Genomic DNA, 24,680 nt, shown 5'->3' with positions numbered 1-24,680 from the left:
GTGGCGGAGTTTTCACTGTCCTGTTTTGCAACTGTTGTGAAACTTTAGGAGTCAGAAAACACAACCGAACACTGAGGCTGCATTTCACATTTTTAGAGAGAGATATACACGAACATTCACGCGTTTAAGAATCAACTGTTCCACAGCAGTTGCACTGAACACGTTTCTGTTGAGCAGCAGTGAAAACGAGGCCAAAATCCAACATCCCAGTCTGACTTTTCGTGCATCCGACACAAAACTGCAGCTGAATTTGTTTGGAAATCAGACTTGAATCACTGTAAAAATGGAACAGACCACCAAAAACATGTAGATGTTGGCGTCAAATAAGCGTTTGGGTTTGCAGGAGGATAAAGTTCATCCTCTGACCAAAACTTATGAAAACACCCAAATCAGATAGATACACCAGCGACCCCTTGTGGAAATGTAGTGCATCAACAGCTGCTTTAAAGGGGCAGTGAATCAAACAGGATGAGATAACTTGGACGTTTTGAACCCTGTGATAGCCTGGCGACCCTAATGAGGATAAAGCGGCGTATAAATGACGGGTGGATGGATTGATTTGTTTTGACAGTAAATGTTAATGCGCATCTACTCTTTCTAGTAGAAAGCTGTGCAGGAGGAAACATTCACATGTAAAGGAAGATTTCCATTTCATTGCAACAAACTTTCCAGAACATTTCAGTCCTGAGGCCTTCATGAGAAGAACCAGAGGGACAAAGACCAGGACACACTGATATAACCAACACTCCCTCAGGTGACGCCAATCAGCAACTGTGAGCTTTAAGCCAATTAAAAGACGCTTCACCTGATGACTCACAGGCCCTGATTGGCCTCACCTGAGGAAGTAGTATCCGTCTGGCAGTTCTTTGTTCCTCAGTTTACCTGATGAAGCTCTAGAGACCAAAACATTGTGTTTCCATGAAGTTTATAAGAACAGTTTAGTACAATGTTAGCAATGAAACAATGTGAAACTGCAGCACTGACCTTAAAACCATGTCAAGTGAAAATCTGAAGTCATCTTTGTCTCAGTTTGGAGCTTAGAAACGGAACAAAGATGCATTTTATCATTTCAAGAGCATTGCCAGAGTGCAGCTGTTTCTCTCTAAAACCTTTCTGTGTTTTCTTCGCTTCCTTTTTTAAAATTTCTAATTCTTTTGCAGCTGGATAGCTCATTGACTGACACCTAATGACTTTGGCATGGAAGAAGATTGATGCTTCAATCCCAGTCAAGGCACAGTTTTCCAGTGACCCTTAGGTAAGGTCCTTATCGCTGCCCTGCTACTTACCTCACATTGTATCTGTTCCCAGATAGACGTCGCTTTAGATAGAAGTTAAATGAAATTGTAATTTCTTTATTTGAATCTGATTTGACGTTTTAAGAGTGAGTTACTTGGATCAAACTAATATCTTCCAGAATTTGTCCTTTAAGTGTAAAACTTCCTCTTTGTGGCTCCTTAAACTGCTTTTTCCTGTTGAGTTGCAGTGAAACAACTTTTACAAAAATAATCCTAACATTTGATTTTCTCTGATTTGAACAACTAAAGCCTTGCAGTAGCTTCAGAAACAGAACCCTGGACTGTTTCAGTGTGAGCACATTAAAAAAACTTCTTTACATAAGCAGTAAATACAGGAGAAATGATTACAACTGATAACAATATGAGATATGATATATTTATTATATTGGGAGTGAAGACGGCTGCAAACAGAAAATCATAAACGGCAAATAACGATTTAAATTACACACTATTAATTTATTTTAATGGAAACCCAAAGAAGAAATGACATAAAATTCCACTGCAAATACAGAAGCATAAAGTGTGGCAGCAAATGAATAAAACTCAGTGGAGCAAAGATAGTTCATCCATCATTGTTCTCACTTCCTGTAAATACAAACAACACGAGGATCAATCAGTCTATCAGTTATCAATAACTCTGAGCAGAATGAATGTGTGGTGGTGTAAGAGGACGTCATGTTTACCTGGGCAGCGTGTCGCTGTAGGGATCACTAGAAAACAAGATTAGAATGAGTTATCAGTCAAGACTTTCAGAGGAAACACATCAGAATAATACTAACATAAATATTATTCCTACAGATTTATCAGTTGGCAGTTTATTAAGTAATTAAAGTATTTGTTTATCATTGACAAACAGTTTTAGCTTATTTTAAAGCCCGTTTAATACCTTTTTTTTTTTTTTTTGCATTTCCAGAATCTGAAATGGGATTATTTGATGCTTTTATTGTTCATAAATGACACTAAATGGAATATTATTGCGTTATGGATTGTTGGTTTGATTAAGCAACACATGGAAATATTCCAATTTGAATTTGGAGAAACTGTAATGTACATTTTTCTGACATTTTACATCCCAAATGATCCATTTCTTAATGGAGAAAATAATCAGCACAGTAAACAACAACAATAGTAAACAGGTTTTATTGTTTTATGGTGTTTTGAGGTTACCAAGTTAATAATTTCTTTAGAGAATTGTTGATACATACATCAATTAAAAAATCTATAATAATAAAATCCCCTTTTTCTGCACTGTATGACCAGGTTTTAAGAATAAATTTGTGTTCCACTTGAACACTTTGGTTTTTATTATTCTGGAGGATGTAGTTTGTTGTGTTGCTGAATATTATTATTTTATTTTAAAAGGTGTCTAAATAAGTCGCATATTAATCTACTGTCGCTGATATTCTACTATTTCATTTAGCAATGAAATCCAAAGCGACGTACATCTAATAATACTAAATAATTTTATTTATATAGCATTTTCAGGTCACAGTGTTTTACAGGGCAATCAGCAGATAAATTACATTAAAATCTGAGCTATAAATGAAAAATATTAGATGCCAAACACAGTTCAACATCCAAAACACGGCTTTAAAATTACCATAAATTTGAACTAACACCTCTTTGTGGCTGATAAGTTGATTAATATTTGCTTATCTGGGATCTATTGTTGTTTGCTCATATTTGGCAAGAAATTTAAACAACGTATGGTTTAGATATTTTAGAAATAGTGTCACTATTACAGCTTTTCCTCTATTTTAGCTACAAAATATCTAAATTAGCACAAATATGGTCACTTTTTTTGTAAAAATTACTGACTTAAAAGATGAATAATCAAAATTTTTATGTTAAACTCCTGAAGGATGCTGTATTGGAGTCGTGCTGCTCTAGCTGTGTAACTGTGGACCTAACAGACTGGTGGCTGAGCGTGTGTTCTCACTGCTGGGCCATGATGAGGGGGATGCTGGGGCTGTCCGACTGCAGCGGTGAAGCTCTTTCTCCGGTCCTGCAGTTGAACATGGGCAGCGTGGACAGAGGAGGAGGGACGCCTCGGTTTCCCGCCATGTTCCTCAGCTCATCGGTGTCCCCGTGGATGGTGTGTTGGTGGTACAGCTGGATCCTGCAGAACATCACACACGTGTACAGTGTTTTCTACCACTCAGTCCATTTTACTGTTAACTGAGAGACTAAAATGTAAAGTTCTCTGTGGGTTTTAACTATTCAAACAGATGAAAATTGGTTTAAATTACCTTTCAATACACGATTTTTGCTTTACTTTTCTATTTCCGCTGCACTATTTCTCCGCAAAATTGAAGGAAATGTCATATTTTTTACACCATTGCATATATTTGATGGTGAAAGTTACTCGCTGTCTTTCTAAATGAGGTTTAACATTTGACTTCTGATCCTTGAAATCAGAGGTGTCAAATTATATCTTACCTCAGGTTCCACATTCAACCCAGTCTGATCTCACCGGTCGCACCGGTAAAATCACAGCATAATAACCAATAAATAACCACAATTTCTAACGTTGTGGAGTCAGTGAACAGCTCATTGTACTTACTGGTTTGTTCTTGCGTTCCTTTTTGCACTGTAACAAAAAAAAAGAGTAACGCATCAGAGGTTATTACGATTAATCAAAAGTGTACATTTGAGTTTTTTTTTTTTTAAATTTCAGATTAACCAATGATGAAAATAAACATTTGTTGCAGCCTTGTTGTGAGATAAACAACCACAAGCAGATGGGTGTTAAATTAAAGGAAAACCAATATAAAGAGCCACCACTGGCAACCAAGAGTTAACGTTTTTCCTTTAATTTGTCATCGACTACATAACAGAACCTCCGTCTTACATCTAACTGAAATCTGCTGCATTCAGTGGCAGGAATTTGAATTTGGTGAACTGATCCTTTATCGCAGTGAGGATTGTTTCTGTTACTCGCTTCATTAAAAACAGACACGTACACTCCCTCTCGTCTGCAGAACATGACGTAGGCCAGCAGAGCACACAGGATGACGGCGAGGATCAGCGGCACGATCACCGTCACCAAGTAGTCGGGGAGGTAGTCTCTGCTGGGGGGCGACTCGGGAGGGTCGAAGTCGATCCCGGCGTCCAGAATCCCAGAGCCCATGGTGGGAGCAGGAGGCTCCGGCTCCAGCTTGGTCAGGTCGAACTGCAGTGATAGAAAGATGAGTAGTCGGCACCAATTTAGTGTTTAAGTCATTTTTTTCAAGCTAAACTTATACCATATTTAAGTAAATTTAATATTTTTAGGTTTTATATCATTTGACAGATGTTAAAGACATCTAGATACTTTCTAACGTTTCATAGACGAAATGTTTACTTGAGAAAGTAACTGACAGCCTAAGCAGAAAGACCACTCCAGCCCTTCTGCAAGATAAATAACAGTATAAGAAACCACACACAGATGGGTGTCAAATTAAAAGAAAATCAGCACAGAGAGCCACCACTGGCAACCAAGGGTTTACATTTTCCTTTAATTTGTCACCAGTTCACCAGAAATCGCCTCTCTCATCTTTGCCTTTTTCTTCACAGATTAACTTTTTTTTTTTGACATATCAAACATGTGCCTAGGAATCAGAAGTTGCCATTGCTTCATGTTAAGGTCTAAAGGTAAACATTTGTCAACCAGTGGGTCAATTAAATTAAGCCAAAGTTGAAGTTAACATCCTCACATTGCTGCCTGATAGTCAAAATACCAAAAAGAATCTGAAAATGTACAGAAATGTAGCAAAATCTCCTCTTAAATGACTAGTTGTTGGTTTAAAAAGTGTGATTTTTCCCTCTCGGACGTGTCCTTTCTGTCCTCACCAGCTCCGTCTTGCACCAGGTGATGCAGTTGCTGGGGATGCTGCAGAAGTTGCATCCTCCTGGAACCTTGACTTTGGCTCCTGCCGTGCACTGCCTCTGGTGCTCCGGAGTCAGGACCCTCTGGAGACAGTCTGAGAAATACTGCTCCGAGCCCACCTTCACGTACACCCTGACACAAACCACACTTTACTGAACACACAGTTATTCCACAGCTGCTAACTTTGCGCCACGTCTCTCCGTTTTACCCTTCAAAGTGTCCCGCCAGAGGAAGAGGAACTCGGCCTCCTTGGTCGAGGGCGTTGGAGATGTTGACTATCTCCAAGGCCTCGGTGTCCCACAGCTTCTGTAGGTCCTGCTTTATCTCAGTCTGGACAGTAGAGGGCAGCACCTTTTCAATCTCCCTCAGCTTGAGGAAGAACTCGGCCTGGTAGGGCAGCATCTTCTCTGTGAGGAACATCAGTGATTCTATCACACCGTTTCTCCATCCGTCATGTAAACGCATCACATCGTTTAAATCCCGCCTACCTGCAGTAACTTTGATCACCAGGATGTGTCTGGCTGTTTCATAGCTGCGCTTGTTGACGGCATAGATCTGTGTGAAAAGATGAATTTTTGCTGTTATAATTGTATGTTTTTGCAAATTTAAACAGTCCAGCCTGAGATACTGTGACTGAACATTCACAAAAAATCAACCAAACTGCAGCAAAATTCACTGAATTTTGGTTAATTTTTATGTGAATGTTCTTAAGAAAAAAATGTTCCAAAATTTCCCAAAAATGTTGAAAATGTGGATATCAGAAGTTTCACTGTGAAAATGTAAATTTTTTCCTACATTTTCAAACTTTGTAGGTTCCTGGCAGCTTAATACTTTACAGATGAATAAAGTGAGGTCATGCCATTAGTGTAAAAAGGTGCTAAACTTCCAGAAAGCAGTTTGTTATAATGAGGAGTGTTTTGAATCAGAGGAACGTCTGTAATCTGTGGTTGCACCCAGAATGGAACATGCTTTCAAGCTGGAATACGTTCTGTTCAGCGACACCTCAGAAACCTGCATCTCTTCCTCTTCAAAGACATTTTACTTCCTGAATATTTAATGTCGGTTCAAAATAGCAGCTCCACAAAGACGCCCAAAGCTTTTGTCTCTGGGGGTTTGACAGCAAATCCTGACATTTACCGGAGATGTTTCTGATAAGTGGATGTTTTTAAGATTTTACTCCCCTGTAGCTGCACTAGAATGTCGCCTACATGAACAACAAAATGTGCAAAAGGAAAGCCAGAGATGCTACATCACATTAATTTATAAAGTATCAAGATGTCAGGAACCCATAATGACATGTGACCAGAAATATATACAAATTTCTACTCATAATCACACAAAATATGGCATAAATGTACAATATATACTCATAAATAATGCAGAAAAAGGATTACAGTCTGTTTGGTGGCTGTTTTGATAATCAATCCATTAGTTTGAGTAGTTCTTTGAGGAAAATAAAGCACAAATTCTGTGATTTATCCTCATCTCTCATTCATACCAGTAAACTGAATATCTTTGGGTTGCGGACAAAACAAGACGCTGATCTACATTTTTTTTTCTTCCTTTTGTTTAAAACAGTTTTCTGATATTTTTTTAGACCAAACAACTTATTGATTAATTGGTTTGAGTGACTTTTTAAAGAAGAAATTAGAGTAGAAATCCTCTAATTCTTCATGCAGCATGCTGGCTGGTGCTTCTGCTAACTCCACACCTCAATTATACTTTTTCCTGGAGACGTCGGCGTGCCGTACAGGAATCCGTTATCAAAGGGGTGCCGTTGGGTGAAGCGGAGCCACTCTGGGAGGTCTGGGAAATACTGCCTGTTGCATTTAAAAATCATGGGGTCATCGTACAGGCGACCGGCTTTATAACGGACAAAAAGAAGGGCGGAGAAGTGAGCTCAATTAGACAATCTGTAGTGTTATTCTTAGAGGTGATGTGTGTAAATCAGGCTCACCGTAGAGTTTTGACAAAGGCTCAAACTCGCTTTGGAAAGTCTCTCTCTTCAGTTCGTATGTGAACAGCTTCCCCACAGGAATGGTGAATTTGATCTCTGCTTTGGCCCCAAAAACACTGACAGCACAAACTGTGTAGAAGTGCAACACCAAAACAACTGGTCAAAACCTTAAACCTTCAACTTGACTTTTAAACATGACAACACACAGTTCCTGATGTTAACAGCTGGTCCTGCAGGCCTTGAACGCTCACATAAAGCCAGAGTGTTTGAAATAAATAACACAGACCGATTCAACAACACCAGGAAAGTCAGCTGGTGTTGTAATATTACAGGAAGTTGAATAAATGAAGCAGTAAACTCGCCTGTTAGAAGGAAGACCCAGCTCCTGCAGCCTGCCATCTTGCTTTGGCCTGTGATTGACGGAGCCAAGTGGGGAGAGGGGCTTGGTCACTGCGAGTTATTTTTGACCTCAGTCACCTAAAAACATCCGAAGTGGTGTCTGGGAGGGTGTAGGGAATCTAAAGCTGTATTGTTCCTACTGTTGATATAGAGTCACATCTTTCAATTTCCAGGCCTAAACCGACTAAAAACATTAATTAGCAACTTGTGCATTCCCATTTTAGCTGCATTACACGTCAGCTCCACTACATGTCAGTAGAAAGTATTAAACTTTAAACTAAAATCAAAACACTCCCGTGAAGAACTGGAAGAAAATTGTTTCTATCTGACGAGACCAAAATTAAGCTTTTTGACTATTTGATTAACCTGCATGTGGTCCCGTGGGTCAAAACTCAGCCGGTTGGAAAATGTGGGAAAAAAAATAAAAAAAATCACAGTGAAGCTTCTGATGTTCACTTTTTCAACATTTTTGTGAAATGTTTGACTATTTTTTGGTGGAAAAAAGAAAAGCTAAAAATGTTTCTTTAAGAACATTCACAAAAAATCAACCAAAATCCAGCAAATTTTGCTGGAGTTTTGAATTTTAAAATCTTTTTTTTGTATCTCTCTGTTTTTTTTCAACATGTTTTGTCTCAAAATACATTTACACTACACAAAATAGTTGCTACAAAGTGAATTAAAGCACAAGACATCAAATACGTTTCTGTATTTATTTACTTTATAGTAAGTAAATACAGAAATTTGCTCTTGAGGAAATGTGTTTTGAAGTGCCAGATAGCAGAAATATTCAATTAAGTAATTAATTTGACATAATTTATTAAATAAATTATTTTACTCTTCATTTATTGTACAAATTAGATCATAAAAAGACTAAAAAACTAGTATTTAAACAGTTCTTGTCAGTGGCTGACTCAAGGACAGGACATTGCTTCGACATTTTCATGAGAATACAAGCTAGATGGCGCTGCAGCCTCACTGAAAACTGATGTACATCCTGTCTGACAGCAGCTCAATCTTTTGAGGTGATTTTCCTCCACTTGTGTCCTTCAAACCAGACCTTCAGCTGCTCAGAAGAACATGTAGGTAACCTGATAAAGGAGAAAGCAGGTGACAGTTAAGAAAACATAATAATTAGTGCCTGTTTCCTGTGTTTTATCCAGCTGCTGTGGGAATCTGTCGGCCTTGGGGGTAAACAGAGACCTTGTGTGGAGATTAAAACATAGGGAACTGCTTTGTCTGCCTCCTCTGATAGTGTTTCATGTTTCTATGGGCGCAGATGCAGAATGCAGGAAGCAGCAATGTGGCTGCAGAGAGCGGATGTGCTGGAAGAGGAGGGCTGACGTGAGCCTGCTGTCACCGGGTCCTAGTGCTGGTTAGGTTACCTGACAGTCTCCAGAGGTGCACCATCAGGACTTACATGTAAGTGATCATGCATGTTTAGTGAAGTTTAAAAAGAAATAGACTAGTGAAAGTGAAATTAATCTCATGTAGTGAATGAAAGCAGTTAAATCTGGCTTCTTTTGCTCATTTTTTGGTGCAGTTGTTCCCAAATTTTCTTTATTTTTTGAACAACCAAAACTTATCAACAAGGACTGTAATCTAATTCAATGCCTCAGTGAAGTCAGGCAGGTATCTTTAATCCACATAATAAAACTCTTTGTCCATCCTTCACCCTATGAAATTGTAAATGAGGTGTTGCAGGAGTTAAAATAACAATACTCTTCATCTGTTTTACATTCAATTCATCTGTATGAGCAATTTTGTAAGAAAATTAAGTAGAAATACTCTAATTCCAGCTTCCAAAATTTGAACATTTTCTGGATTCTTCTGTTATCTTCTGTTCTTGTGCTACAGCCATCACTTCATTTTACTAATTTATAATGTGTAAAGCTGCCAGGAACACATAATGCATTAGAAATGACACACAAGGCCATAAATATGTGCATTTTCCCCTCATAATCACACAAAAAAAATGCTATTAATATACAATTCATACTGCAGAAAATATAATGCAGTCTGATTTTTATTTTTTTTAGAGCTGCAGAGAATAATCATTTAGTTGTGAATTATTGGATTATTTGACAACTATTCTGATAATCAGTTAACTAATTTGCAAGAAGTCAAAATTTTATGATTCCGGTTTCCTAAATGTGAACATTTTCAATTTTGTTATTCGACTATGACAAAATAAGATGTTATAAGTCGTCATTTTGGGCTTTGGGACACACCTATTTTATATTTATTTTTACTATTTTCTGACATTTTATGGACCAAATAATGAACACATTTATTGGTTTTTGTATTTTGTTTTTAAAAATACTCTGATTCCAGCTTCCTACATGTGAATATTGTCTGATTTTATTCCACTTTTATGACTTTTATTTTTGGGTCGTGGACAGAAAAAGACATTTGTCTTTCTTTCTGAAACACTTATTGACATTTTTCACCATTTTCTGACTTATTATAGATTAAACAACTCATTAATCAGTTGATTTAAGCATTTTTGAAGAAAACAGGGGATTTTTTGGCTCCAGCTCCTTAAATTTGAATATTTTCTGATTTCCCTCCATCTTCTATGACAGTAAACTGATTTTCTTTGGATTGTGGAAAAAACAACACATTTTTCATATTGGGTTTAGGAAACACTGGTGAACATTTTTCATCATTTTCTGACCAAACAACTAATCGATTAATCACGGAAATAATCAGTAAACAATGAAAAAAAACCTCTAGTTGCAACTTTAACAAATTAATATTTCAAAAACCTTTTAAATTAAGCAGTGAAAGAGTCATGATAAAATAAATAAAGCAGTGCAAGAAAACTTTAAAGGATGCTTATTTGCATTCATCCACAGAATTCAACTGCTGCAGCTGCATTATTTTTTTTATGACATATGTGAAACTACATCCATCACTTCCTCAGAGTAAAAAATCCTGCCTTAAGCACTCTGTAAGATGTCATTCTATGCAAACTAACTTTACATAAGATGACTTTAAGGATAAAATTGGCATATTTAAAGCACCTGAAGACATATTTGTGACCAAAAAAATCCTAGTTTTTGTTTTATTATTGCGATTTCTAATCATATTGAGCTTCTCCACATCTTCTCCACTTCCTCGTGCAGCCTTCTCCTGCAATAAAAGTATTTTTTGGGAATGCTTTTATACTGTAGAGGTGACTAAATCACAGCACTGCATGCACATACAGCATTCAGATTTATTTTGTAGAGTGCTCTTGTGGAGTGTTTTGAAAATGTTCACTTCCTATTTTGATTAAGTGCTTTTTACTCAACTATAAGAGAGCCAGGCACAAGAATTTCAATGTATGTTTGTGCACAAATGGCAAATAAAAAATCTTGATCTTGACATACACTACAGGCTAAAAATTTGGAAGGAACTTCAAGTTTCTGATTGCAATGCCTTTCTTATAAACCAGTATGAATTCTATGGATTCTGACATGAATTTAATGCATGATCAGACTTTGCTTTCATTGATATGCACTATTTTCCTCAGTTTACCAGGTGATTGTTGGATAAACAAAAGAAAAGAAAGGTTTAGTTTTAGAGTTGAGGAGATTTGCGAGAGTCACAACTTCAGTGCAAATATTATATGTATACATATATAAACATTATATATATATATATATATATATATATATATATATATATCTAATGCTTGTTTTTTTTTTTTGCTGTTTTTTCCCCTATATTTGGGTCTTGCAGGCTGAAGGCCACACCAGACATTTGATGTGACTGGCCCGGGCGGGCTCTAGGACCCAGCGGCTGCTCCTCCATGCAGCAGCAGCAGTCTACCAGAGGACCAGAAATCTGCAGCTCCCGGAATGAAGAGATCAAAATGATGCTGCTGCCTGCAAAAAGGGATTAAACGTAAGCAATCTGTCGTCAGCTGCCGCTAAATCTGCGCCTCGTTACTCCTCCGTTTTTCTCTGCAAACATTTCCAATGACTAATGCAATTATCCGGCGCGGGCTCGGCTTCGTATTGTTGCAACTGCAGGCGAGCTAATGACAGATGCATCGTGCTCACTTTCTCCGTTGCACTAGACGAGAATTGCAGCGGATGCAGCAGCGGCAGCAGGCGGCAGGCCTTTAATGCGAGCTGTTGTTTTTGTTTCTCTCCATCTGCCGGCTCCAGCATCGGGCGCCTCCTCGGTGGAGAACAACGCAGATTTGGAGGTGGAACCGGAGAGGACATGAAGCCGCTGAGCATCCGTAGCGACGCTTGACCGACCATGATGAAGACCGAATCCACATCCAAGAGCACCGGCTCTGGCTCCACGCTCCGGAGCCCATCCCCGCACAGAAACGCGTACGAGGCGGGGATGCAGGCCCTGAAGCCCGTCAAAGACAATGCAGCCAACGGGGACGTGCAGGAGGGCCCCCGGGGGCGCAGGTACGGCTCCAACGTGCACCGTATCAAGAACATGTTCCAGCAGATGCAGACCACGGCCCCGGCGGAAGCGGAGGGGGAGGACGCGGCCAGGAACGCGGACAAATCTGTGCGCCTGTCCCTGCCCAGAGCCGGCAGCCTCAACGAGAACGTGGACCACAGCGCGCTCCTGAAGCTCGGCTCCACCGTGTCCGAGCGGGTCAGCAAGTTCGACACCAAGCCGGAGAACGGCCACCAGCGGGCCTCGTCGCCCAGCTACTCCAAGCTGCAGGAGACCCGCCGCATCTTTGAGCAGCAGCAGGAGAAGCAGCACCAGGAGAAGCTGGCCACCACCAGGGTGCTGCTCAAGACCGACAAGGCCTCGGGCTTCCAGGACGGCCGGCTGGACGTGGTGGCGCGTTTCAACGGCAGCACCGAGTCCCTGGACAGCCTGGACACCAGCGAGGCGGTGTCCCCGACCGTCAGCCAGCTCAGCGCAGTGTTCGAGAGGGCCGCCGAGCTCCGGAACAACCTCCACCGCCTCTCCTCCACGCCCCCTCTGCCGTCCAGAGGGGTCAGCGCCAAGGTGGGGGTCCTGAACTCCAAGATCATCACCAAGAGGGTCGGCTCCTTCGGCTCGGGCAACCAGGAGGACGGCGGTCAGAAGAACCAGGAGGGAGGTCAGAGGGCCACCAGGGGGAGGGTGTCTCCCCCCTCAGAGGGCATCAACGGCGGGCAGAGCGTCGATCCAAACACCGAACTCTCCGGTGGCGCTGCAGAACCGAGAGAAAAGACAGTTTCGGATGCAGGAGTGGAGGCCCGGGCCGAGGTCAGCAAGCCCGACATCCACATCTCCGTGGAGAATGGAGAAGAAGCCGAGAAGCAGAGCTGCTCACAGGGAGACGGAGGGAAGGACGCTGAGGAGGAGGACAGGACTCTGAGGGACGACCAGTCGGGCCGGGACTCTGTGGATATCAGTACCTACAGCGCCGTGGGGGAGGACTTCGGGGGGAGCCAGAAGGACGAGGACGAGGAGGAGGAGGACGACCGGTACGAACCCGAGTCCAGCTGCGTGGAGATCTCCGGGCTTCCCGCAGAGGAAGACCCTCCACCGTCCAGGAAGATCCGCTTCAGCACCGAGCCCATCAAGGTGAGGAGACCGGAGTTCAGGCTCTTATCCCGGGGGTTAGACTCCTGTTGACCTTAGCCCAGCACCGCTGTCACACTGATGCTGACACTTTAATTTTCCTGTTCCAACACGGGGCTTTGCGCACTACCAACAGCCAGCATTCCTCCTGTGCAGCTCACTGGAGATCCTGATCTAGAAACTGCACTGGGAGCTGCTGCTGTAAATAATTGTACAGTCTGAGTATTTATTTATTTTTAGAGAAGTGGATGGAAACAAAAACGAAAGGTCAGTGGACAGTTTAAACCAGGGGTGTCAAACTCATTTAGTCACAGATATCTGGAACTGACTGATGTAGTGTTTTACTTTATGATTAAAATGACAAAAGTCAGACAGAAAGAACAAAAACAAGACAAAATATTACAAAAATGACACATAGAATGACAAAAGATCAATGATTTTTAATCAAACCTCCAAAAAAAGACAAAAAACGAGACAGATTTTTATAAAAACGAGACACAGAACGACAAAAGCAAGAAACAAAGCGACCAGAAAGTAGACAGACGCAAGTGAGACAAAAAGGAAACAAAATGACAAAAACCTAAGACAAACAACAAAATCAGACAAAAACAAGACAAAATGTTACAAAAATGAGACACTAAACAACAGAAACGAGAAACAAAACGACAAAAATAGACAAATGACACGAAACAACAAATAAAGAGACAAAATTAGACAAAAAAGTTTCAAAGCAACAAAAGTCTACGACACAAATGAGACAAAAACGATGCACAAAATGACAAAAACACGGGACAAACGACAAACGTCAGACAAAAAAAAACCAAAACAACTTGTCATGATCTAGAAATAATTTTAAATTTATAGTTTTACTAATTTACAATCTGCAGTTAATGTCTTCTCTGTCATTTTTACACTTTGAGGGCCGGATTGGACCCTCTGGAGGACCACTTTTGGCCCTTAGACTGCATTTTTGACACCCCTGGTTTAAAGAGATCTGGGTGAGGAATGGAGTGTTTTAGAGAGACAGGAAGTGAGATGTGGGATGAGTGAGATGAGAGACAAGGACAGACGAGGAGGAGTTGATGTAAAGTGTCTCTGTGTGTCTGGAGGTGTAATGATCCGGAGAAGCTCTAGTCTTTGCTGCTCGCCTTTTTTCTGCCTAGAGGTCTGAGGCGAACACACACTCTGCCGCTGTACATCACACACACATCTCCCATTCGGGTGACTAAGCACTCCTGTCCCACATCAGGACTGGTCCAGTCAGAAGTTGCTGCTGTTGTCTTCTCGTGGCTGCTCCTCATCCGGCGGTGTCTGGTTCCTGCAGCGCTTTATTCCAGTGTTCTACAGCTGAGAAACGGTTCCTTTACTGCTCCATGACAGCAGACTGAAGATCTTTGGGTTGTGGGCAAAACAAGACCTTTGTCATCTTGGCTTTGGGAAACTTTTGTCACCATTTTTTTAACCGTTTCTGACATTTTATTGACCTAACAACTAATCGATTTATGGATAAAGAGCTTTTTCCACGCAAATATTTTAGATCTCTAAGGTCTTTTGACATCAACACTAATGCGGCAATGATTATTCTATTGCTACACTACTATTAAATTCATCACCAACAGAGTTTGATGAACAATTTCTAAGTTTAAGTAGTTTTTAGGCAACTATTGTAAACTGAAGAAGTCCTCTGACTGCAGCTTCTCAAAGATAAATATTTTCTAGTTTCTTTACTCCTCTGACAGTAAACCGAATGTCAACATTTTCTGACATAGATCCAACAACTAATTGACTAATTGAGAGAATAATTGCAGAAAATGATATACCCAAGGGTTGCAGCTTTAATGAACTCACATTTGGCTACAAAACACAAAGATAGGAACTAATTCAAGATAACTGAATGGCAAAAGAAATAGTTTGCTTGTTGTGCTTGAGAAATATGCTTGCTTGCATTCTTTCAGAGAATTTGGATTCAAGTTTTTATAATGTACATGAAGCTGCAGTCCTCACTTAATCTAAGCTAACCATCAGAAGCTCAATCCACAACATGTCAAACTGCTCCTTTAATGCACATCTGGTTTAACTAAGATGAAATTAATGGTAAAACGGACATATTTAATGCCCTTAGAAGCACATTTGTGACCAAACAACAAAAGCTAAACACAATGTTGTTGCTTTCTTTAGTAAGTTACTATTTGATAGCATTTTTTTCCATTTTTGTTTAGCAGATATCACTTCAGATCAGAGGAGAAACCAGACAGAGCAAAAACATATCGCATGTAAAATCAGTCGTGTTCTGACTTTGGCAGATTAAAGTGTGTGTATGTGGATTCCCACTGCTCATAGTTAGAGAATGAGAAGCAAGAAAATCGGTTTTCTGGATCATAAATGGTACATAAGACAATGTGGAATTTTAAACAGTAAGCATCACAGAAAATAAAAAGCCCCCTGGAGAGTTTTTCATGCCCAGAGCTGCTGTGGAGCGATATTGTGATCACCAGGAACCTATTTTGTTCAATCACAAGTGTTGAAATATTCAGCATTTCCAGCAGTTTCTAATAAACGGATGCACTGAGAAGCAGATGGTCATGGTAAACCACCAGGAAATGTGCCAGTTAAAGACAGAAGATTACCAAACAATACAGCTGCAACTGCCAATTATTCCCATTGTCAGTTAATCTGTTTGGTCTCTAAAATGGAGAAAAATGTCAATCAAAAGCCTAAGACGATGTCTTCTTTTGTTTGCAACCCAAAGATACTCAGTTTACTGTCATAAAAGTGGAATAAAACCATAAAATATTCAAATCTAGGAAGCTGCAATCAGAGAACTTTCACTTTCTTTTCTTAAAAATGACTCAAACCAATCAGTTGATAATCAAAACAGTTTTCGATGGTTGGAGTTCTACTAAGCAATGGAAATGTGGATGTAAACAGATTGGAAACCAGTCAAAAAGGGCAGCTTTGCATATATTTTTACACGGAAACACTGAAATGCACTGAATTTAAAAATGTAGAAGTGTGCGAGCTAAACACTGAGATGATTGCTAGCAATTATTTCCCCAATTAATCAATTGGTCGTCTGGTTAATGAAAAGGCTAAAAACTGTCAATCAAAGCCCAAGATGGCGTCTTGTTTTGTTTACAGCCCAAAGATTTTCAGTTTACTGTCATAGAGGAGGAAAGAAAACAGAAAGTATTTAAATTTAAGAAGAGAATTTTGACTTTTTTTTCTTCAAAAATGACTCAAACCGATAATTCGTTGATGATTAATTGAATATTTTTCAACTAATCAATTAATCCTTGCAGCTCAACTAAACAATGGAAGCGTGGATGTAAACAATGCAGTTTGCAAAATTAGCCAAAGTGCAGTTTTGAAATATTTTGACATGGAAAGACTGAAAAACACTGAATGTAAACATAAGTATACTTGGATATCCAAACAGTAAAAAATGATTCAAAAATGTTATTTTTATAGTTGACAGCTAATCGATTAATCATTGCAGCTCAGCTAAACATGCAAAATTACTAAGAGTACAGTTTTGCTAATATTTTTACATGGTTAGACTGAAAAACACTGAATATATACACAAATCTACAAAATAACTTTATGAAATAGTTTCATTTCTACACAATAAATGCAATATTTAGAGACTGAGTTGTTAATTTAGACTTGAAGCCTTTTAAAAATGTACGCACAGCGCTGCCTGTGCGTGTGTGCACTAATTATACTCATGCTAACATGTCTAAATATTGAAGTCTAAAACACAGAGCAAATCTCTTGCGTCATTTATAAATCATGCGACGTGCCTCTCATGCAACCGTAATAGGACTAAAAAAAAATAAAAGCATTATTTCATCCTCATGAGATCAAAGGTGGATGCAGGGAGGAAGCTTTATGAATGGTGTGATAAGAAGTCAGAACTCATCTGCTGCGATAAAAAGCCCAAATTTAGTTTTGACCGCGGAGCCGTGGCTGGAGAATAACCCCCCCGCTGAGGCCTTTCACACTGTATCACTGCGGCCTTTGTTATGGAGATGGATGCAGGGGTGGATGAGAGTAAAAGACGGGTGAGGGGGTGTGAGGTCAGATGGGAGGGGCGTTATTATGCGGCTCAAATGTCATGCGACTGTACGGCTCTTAGTGTGACTCGGTGAGCCCGTTTTTAGCGCATATTTCCCCCCTCCTTTGGTGCAACAATTCAGCTTTCGGCCACAATTAAGTCTTGTGGCGAAGGCAGCTCAGACGTCATGTCTGTCTTTGTCCCCGTTTCACACTGAACTGTCTGTCTGTCTGTCTGTCCTCGCAAAAAATAGCAGTTCAGCTCCGGGTAGAGTTCACACTGGAGTCTTTGTTATTTTGGCTCCTCCTGACACTCTTCCTCTCGCTCCTTCTTCTTCTTCTTCTCTCCCCCTGTTTTTTCTTTTTTTCTTCTCGTCTTTGTCACCAGTCTGCTACTGTTAGTAAAAATAGCAGCATTGTTATCGTCACAGACTCGCCTCGCCTCCTTGTCGAACACAGGAAGCTGCCTCTCATGTCTTATTTATTCGCTTTTGCTTGTTTGTTTTGGCTTTCGCTCCGTATCGCTCATGATGTAGCCTCCTGGCATGTTGTGATTTTTAATTATTTATCCCATTGTGCAGGGAGAGTTTTTTTTTAAAGATAATCTCTGCTTGGATTTGTGCTGCCCTGTCCCCTCCCTCCTCCTCCTCTCCAAACCAGAAGTAATCAGATTTATTTTTCATGCAGCCGGCAGAATCACCTTGCTCACTCCTCACCTAGCCTACTCTTACACTTTTTTTTTTTTTTTTTTGCCCACCCCTCACCACCATCACACACTCCTCCTCGTGGGTTTCTGCTGCCTACGCTGCCAGCCAGCTCCAAGAACACCTATGATTTTCTTCCACACCGTGTCATTAACACAAACAGTGGCTGCAGTTATAATAAACCGAGAGCGTTGAATTCTGACAAACATAGAACGGGGTGTTTTTGAGGTTGCAGAACGGCCCTAAAATGCAACCTTTTTGGCGGCTGGTGCTCAGGAATGGCCCAGGGGAGGGAGGTAATACATCACCGTATGTTAAGGTATCCTCAAACTGTCTGTTACTTTGCCGTGTTTCATGCCGAGCGTTACTCACAGCCATAAGGGGTGGGAGACCAGACAGATTACCAACAAGGTCACGCTGCCCCACTTCGCCGTCCCTGCAGCGCCCACTCGCTCAGGTTGCTGCGACGAGCCGCGTTATGCAACGTCTCGCTCATCGTGTCAGGGTGCTACTTCGTCCTGTCCAACCTGCCATCAACCTGCCAAAAAACATAACAGACGCTGGTTGCAGTGATCTGTGAGGCTCTGACTGCTCTGTTTGAAGCGTTGGAGGTTTACTTACTGCTTCTACTGTTAAGATGCTATACTTATTAAGGATATTTATTATAGTGGCATTCTACGTTAAATCTAATTCAACAAATGGAAAGACCAAAGCCAGCATTGTATTGTTTTTTAATTACACGTCCCTGCGAACACCAGAACCACATAGTTGCTGCAGTTATGCTACTTTTGGAGTCTCCTTGTAGAAATCTGTTCGGTACATGCACAATAATTAATAGAAATGTCTGCAGGGGGCGCCACATGGAGTTTTGCAGACCTGGAGCTGATGATTTTTTTCGTCTTGTGGACCCATGCTACTTGTGGATGCAGAAAGTAACTTGATAATAGTACCCTGCGAACATGCTCATGTACGGTTGTGGACACTACAGATGCATTGTCGTCGTTATACTTGGACGGTTGCCATCTACATATTCAATGCATGTACACCACTGCCCTTGTTGCATTGTTGCTGCAGACACACATTTTGGGTTGCATGGGGGTCCCTCATGGACCCATGTATACTTGTGAATCCATAAAATATTAGCCTAGCCGCGCTAGACAATCCACGGCAACGAATTTAATTCTCTGCCAGGGTGGGTCTAGTTACCCTTGGTAAGCCTCGAGGTTGGATGCTCCTAAAACTGGCCGACAAATCACCATGAAGTGTAGAGTCAGAAGGCGGACGTAACTAAGTGACGACAGAGGCGCGACAATTCTGACAGAAACAACCGGAAACAACTAGCCTAGCCGCGCTAGACAACCCACGGCAACGAATTTAATTCTCTGCCAGGGTGGGTCTAGTTACCCTCCATAAGGCTCGAGGTTGGATGCTCCTAAAACTGGCCGACGAATCACCATGAAGTGTAGAGTCAGAAGGCGGGCGTAACTAAGTGACGACAGAGGTGCGACGATTCTGACAGAAACAACTGGAAACAACTAGCCTAGCCGCGCTAGACAACCCACGGCATCGAATTTAATTCTCTGCCAGGGTCGACAACAGTCATTGAGCTCCATTAGCAGCGACTCTGAATAATCTTTCTGTTAACATGTCTGTAATATACTTGAGCTTCACCCATTGACTGTATAAATAAGGCTTCACCAAACTCCCGCATCCTCTGATTTCCAGCGCTCTAGGAACTCCGTCAGCCTATTCGTTGCGCTGATTGGTTGTATACCTACCCAATTGCTGCAGAGTGATTTGAAAGACAACCTTTTAGCGCGCCTCCCTCCCTGTCGAGAGTTCCTAGACCCTTGTGTCTTCAGACCTGGGTCTAGCGCGGCTAGGCTAATAAAATATAGCAATGGCCTTAAAAATAGATGATACTACCTTACAGATGGGTGTATGGACAGCTGAGGACACCACAGATGTGTAGTTGTTGCTACACTACTTGTTGGTCCTCTTGGAAAGCTCCATTCCATACGTGTGTCAGTTAGATCGGCATCTGTGTGATCTGCTCATGCAAACTAATGCTGACCGTGTGAAGTTGTGTTGTGTTGTTGCTGCATGCACTGTCTCTCTGTACACAAATTTTATTCTGCATTGGGACTTCAGGAGCTTGGGGAGATGATGAAGTTTATGTTGCATGAATCTTTGTGGACCCTCGTGCACTTGTGAACACAGAAATGATAGCATGGACTTTAAACCTTGATTATACCGCCATGTGGACATGCATACAGACGGCTGTGAACACCACAGCTGTGTAGTTGTTGTTGTTGTACTGCTTTTGGTTGCTTGGAAAACTGCTCCATGCTCAGTAGACCACTGCCCTTGACATGTTGTTGCTGTGTGCACAAGTTGGGCTGCGGGGAACTTTAGGGGGCTTGAAAAGATGATAAAATTTACATCACATGGACTCTGGTGAACTCGTGGACACAGAGTTTGTAACACTGACCTCAAACCCCACAGATGTGTAATTCTTGCTGCACTAGTTTTTCGTCCTCTTCCATACATGATTAATAGATGGGTGTTTATGTATTCTGGGCATGCTCATTATGTAGATTCTGTGCACCAGTGACCTTGTTGCGTCATTGCTGCAGGCGCTGTCTGCATGGACAACAGTATTGGGCTGCATGGGAATGACCACTTTCACCGACTTGTGGAGACGACAGAATTTATGCCTTTTGCTTGGATTGTACTACATTTCAGACGCACACATGGACAACTGTAGACAAGCTGCACACATAGTCGTTGGTATACAACACTCAGAGGACTAGTAGATTGACGTCTACTTATTCCTTGCATGCTCAGTGCTGGCATCGTGCCATAGTTTGGACACTAATTTTGGGTTTGTCCACAGAGGCACTGTTGCTGACTTGCACAGACTTCTGCAGATAATAAGCTTACAATGAAGTAAAATATATCTCTAGCCTAATAATAGCAACAACAGCTCCGTATCCATGTTAGTAGATGTGTGTGCGGGGAGCATCATCAAGGCTTTAGTCTGACTTTGAAGACTTTATCACTCTGTCTGGGACACTAAACCAACATTTCTGCTGCCAGATGTTTATTTGGTTTTATATAGGCGCTGTAGTTCTGCAGCAAACTTCACTCAAACTGGAATAAATTCTACATTAAGGACCATGACCACCAGCGTTATTGGTGCTGCTTATTTATCTGTTGTTAAAAGCTTTTGGAGTCTTTGGCACAGAGGAATAAACTGTATTAGGCTTGTTGTTGACGGTAAGAAAAGCACAGAACATCCCAGCCTCTTTCAAAATGACAGCAGCTCAAAAGGTAAAGAGAAAGACGTGGGTGGGAGGCTGCAGATAAGAAGAAGTGTGCAGAATTAAATAGACTCAAACTAGGTATGTGTACACAGGATTACCACAATATAGCATGCAATTCTATAAGAAAATAAATATTTAACTACCTCATTAATGTAGCACGGTGACTAGGAGTCATACAGAGGAAATAAATTGTAATGTTAGAGACAGCGAGTATAACAGGAGATAAATATGAATATTTAAAGGGTGTAGATGGTAATATGCATTTTAACGAGCATCAAAAACATTTTATCATTCCGTGCTGCTCTGACCTTATTCTCGTGCTGCCGTGCCTCTCCACAGGGTCAGCGCTAAGCCTAAACGCCACTGCTGACCAAAAACTGTCCTGCCAAAATACCCGGGCTTCAGTGCCGTGCGACTGTTACCATGACAAACCCGCCATATCCATTTTATTGGCTCGGAAACAACCGGTCTAGCGTCATGGCAGCCGAAGCCTTTTTTCTTTTTTTTTTTTTTTCTGTCTGCGCGTTGCACATCTGGAATCTGGATTAACCCCCAATTTTAGGAGGATTTAGAAGCAATTACCTGCCGCTTGTTTAAACTGTGGCAGTGAGGGAAGCAATTACCGGCGGTGTCATTAAACCGTTAAGAGGAAAAAGTGCAACATATGCTTAAATCTGACAGCTTGATCAAGCATCATTACGTGAAGAATGCCGGTTAATTCACTTGGAGGTAGAAACTTAGAGCGACGGTGAACCTCACGTGCAGAAAAAAGTTGAAATAGTGACAGGAACGGCACGGAAATGATGGAAAGTTTGGTTGGTGGAGAATGTAGGGAGAGTGGAAAAGACTATTTCTGTTGTGAGAAAACCAACGGCACCGCCTCTACGCGTCCCATTGGCTGAATCCAAACTTAGATCTGTTTTTGGAGTGAAGACGGGAAGAAACGCAGCAGTTGACGAGCCGCTGTGGGCGACGGGGGGTTGCTAGTTAACACCGCAGCGTAAAACCCAATCACAATGCAGCCCGAGGGCAACGAAGATGGAAGCAGAGGCCTCCACCGCTGCTCTACACTGGAAGAAATGCCCCTCTCTAAACAAAACAAAAAACTTATTGCAAGAAACTTTTACCTTGAAATAAGTAGGAAAAAAATCTGCCAACAGAACAAGTGAAAAATGGCTTGGTAAGATTTCTTGAAATAAGATCTGATGTTTAGAATATCGAGTTCTTAAAATTAGCTAGGAAAACTTATTTTAAGCTGCATTTGACAGGATTGTCAAGGTTAGGTGTCTTAACCCTCCTGTTGTCCTCATTTATGGCACCAAAAAATATTGCTGCCTTGTCTGAAAAAAATCCAGAAATTCAGCAAAAAATTCCTCAAATTTATAAAAAAAAAATTTGTAAAATCTTCAGGAAGAAAATTCCTGAAATGTTTCCCCTCAAAAGTTTTATTTTAAAAAAATCTCCAAATTTGGCAAGAAATAAAAATTTAAAAAAGAAAAAAAAATCTAGAAGTTTATATATATATATATATATATATATATATATATATATATATATATATATATCAGTAAAAGTTCTGTTTTCTTTAAGAACATTTGGAAAGAAATCAACCAAAATCCAGTGAATTTCGCTGGATTTCGGTAGATTTTTTTTTCTGAATGTTCTTAAGGAAACTTTTTTTTTAACATTTCTTTTTTTCCACCAAAAAATGTTCAAAAAATTCCCCCCCAAAAATTGAAAATGTTGAAGTTTTCACTGTGAATTTTTTCCCCACATTTTTACACTTTAAAATGAGTCAATTTGACCTGCGGGATGACAGGAGGGTTAAAACAAGATCATTTCAGGATTGTTTGACTTAACAAGATAATTAAGATGCTTTGTCTTAAAACAAATCCCTCCATCTGCTGAAATGTCACTTGTTAAATGAATTTATCTTTAATCAAGTGGGATGAGACATTTTGAGTAAAAGTAAGACAATAGACTTGGTAAGATTTAGCGTTTTTGCGGTGCATCATTTCAATATCTCCTCCTTCTCTGTCATGACAACAGCGATTGTAAAACGGTAGCCGTCAATTAGTGGCTGCTTTTAATACCCCTTGGCTGTCCCCAAGTGCGTGCTCTTTATGGACACAAACACAATCTGTTAGCTGGTGAGTGGCTGCAGCTAGCGGCCCACAGAGCTTTAGTAGGACATCCCAGGCTGCTGCTGCTGCAGAGGGAAGGGAGGAAGGGAGTTTCCTGGCCATCTGTTAGCTCCTCTGACCTACTATCTGCCACAACTGGAACAGCGTCCTCCTCCTCCTCCTCCAGCCCTGCCCACCTCCTCCCCCTCTCCTCGCTCAGCCACACTGCGTTTAATCCCAATGTTTACCTCCTAAAGATAGCCACCTCACCGTTGGAGGAGTTCGTCTGCTTAGGTGAGCTCGGGGTCAGAGGTTGCAGGATCCCAATTAGTCCATCTGACCTGTGAGCGCTCATATAGCTATAAGGAGGAAGGAAATCTTCCCACTGCAAGTGAGAGTGGTGAATCTGTGTCAGTGAAGACAGAATTCCAGCCCGGTACCTGTCCTGAACTTTCCCATAGCTGTCGATCACGACAAACGTCACATGACCATTAATATGTTTCCCGTTAAACGTCTCCCTTGTTTGATCTTCTGCAGCGTCCGTGGGCGTAGAAACGAGGCCGTCGAAGCCAGCAGCTGTGGCCTCTTGATCTTTGAAGTCAAGGAGGGCAGCCGGACCACGTGAGGATGTCACGGCGGACACGGCCGGCTTTGGAGCGCCGCTGCCGTTTTATGCTGTGTAACTTAGTATGCAAACAGAGTATTTTGTGCGTCTGTAATCCACGTCCTGTTAATCCGTCTAAATACAAAGGTAACCTAAATCAAAAGCCATTAGGCTGCAGCGCTGCTCCCATGCTATCTGTCATCTGCAGCGGGGTTTTGGCTCACAGCGGAAACAGCCGTTCAAATAATAGTATCAGCCGCTCTGCAACTAATTATTATTTCATCATATGTCAGTTCTTTTTTTTGTAATTATTATGCCCATAAAGTATAAAAAAAATAGAGTTGAAATGCCCATAATTTCCCAGAACCCACATTAAAGTCGGCTCAAAAGAGATGATCAGTTTACGGTGATATAAAACAGAAATGAATTCCTTTATATATGAGAAGATGAAAGTAATAAATGCTTTGCATCTGTGGACACAAAACTAGGAAATCTGCTTATTTGCTTTGATGCTGCTCTGCACTGTAATTATGAAGCTGCAGCCCAGAGACGGTTAGCTTAGCATAAAGACTGGAAACGGTACAAAACATTCAGCCTGAGTTTGAAGGTAACAAAATCTGTGTGCCAGCTCCTCCTAAAATCACTGGTTGGCACACCACGTTTTGTTTGTATGATTCATACAAAAACCAAAGTGTGAAAACCACATGTGGATGTGTGAGCCGGACTGTTTGGTGGACAGTAATGTCTCCAGGACAATCCAAGAAAAATGTATTTCTTTTGCTGCGTTGATTTGTCAGCTTTAAAGGTACATTTTAT

The 24,680-nt window shown here is 41.1% G+C and overlaps 2 protein-coding genes across 3 annotated transcripts in view; one reads left to right on the top strand and one right to left on the bottom strand.

Annotated features, from left to right (window-relative positions):
- Positions 1-1,657: 1,657 nt before the first annotated feature.
- On the bottom strand, positions 1,658-11,126 carry sgca (sarcoglycan, alpha). The gene is made up of 11 exons (XM_051939085.1): positions 7,483-11,126; positions 7,121-7,249; positions 6,875-7,026; positions 5,652-5,718; positions 5,372-5,570; positions 5,127-5,295; positions 4,259-4,467; positions 3,859-3,885; positions 3,235-3,414; positions 1,979-2,005; positions 1,658-1,880 (listed from the first exon to the last, which is right to left on the bottom strand). The coding sequence occupies exons 1-11, from the start codon at positions 7,517-7,519 to the stop codon at positions 1,874-1,876; spliced, it is 1,203 nt and encodes a 400-aa protein (XP_051795045.1). The 5' UTR covers positions 7,520-11,126; the 3' UTR covers positions 1,658-1,873.
- Positions 11,127-11,267: 141 nt separating this feature from the next.
- The window catches only part of ppp1r9bb (protein phosphatase 1, regulatory subunit 9Bb), a 32,063-nt gene continuing 18,650 nt past the window's right edge, over positions 11,268-24,680 (top strand). Inside the window, exons 1-2 of one of the 2 annotated variants that reach the window (XM_022191366.2) lie at positions 11,268-11,407; positions 11,674-13,057. In XM_022191366.2, coding sequence (XP_022047058.1) covers positions 11,771-13,057 — 1,287 coding nt within the window. In that variant the 5' untranslated portion in view covers positions 11,268-11,407; positions 11,674-11,770. Of the gene's footprint in view, positions 13,058-24,680 lie in introns of both variants that reach the window. The other variant, XM_051939084.1, reaches the window with a different exon arrangement.

Source organism: Acanthochromis polyacanthus, chromosome 19 (genome assembly GCF_021347895.1).
Source record: "Acanthochromis polyacanthus isolate Apoly-LR-REF ecotype Palm Island chromosome 19, KAUST_Apoly_ChrSc, whole genome shotgun sequence".
NCBI classification, from domain to species: domain Eukaryota; kingdom Metazoa; phylum Chordata; class Actinopteri; family Pomacentridae; genus Acanthochromis; species Acanthochromis polyacanthus.
This window is presented reverse-complemented; position numbering and strand designations above follow the sequence as displayed.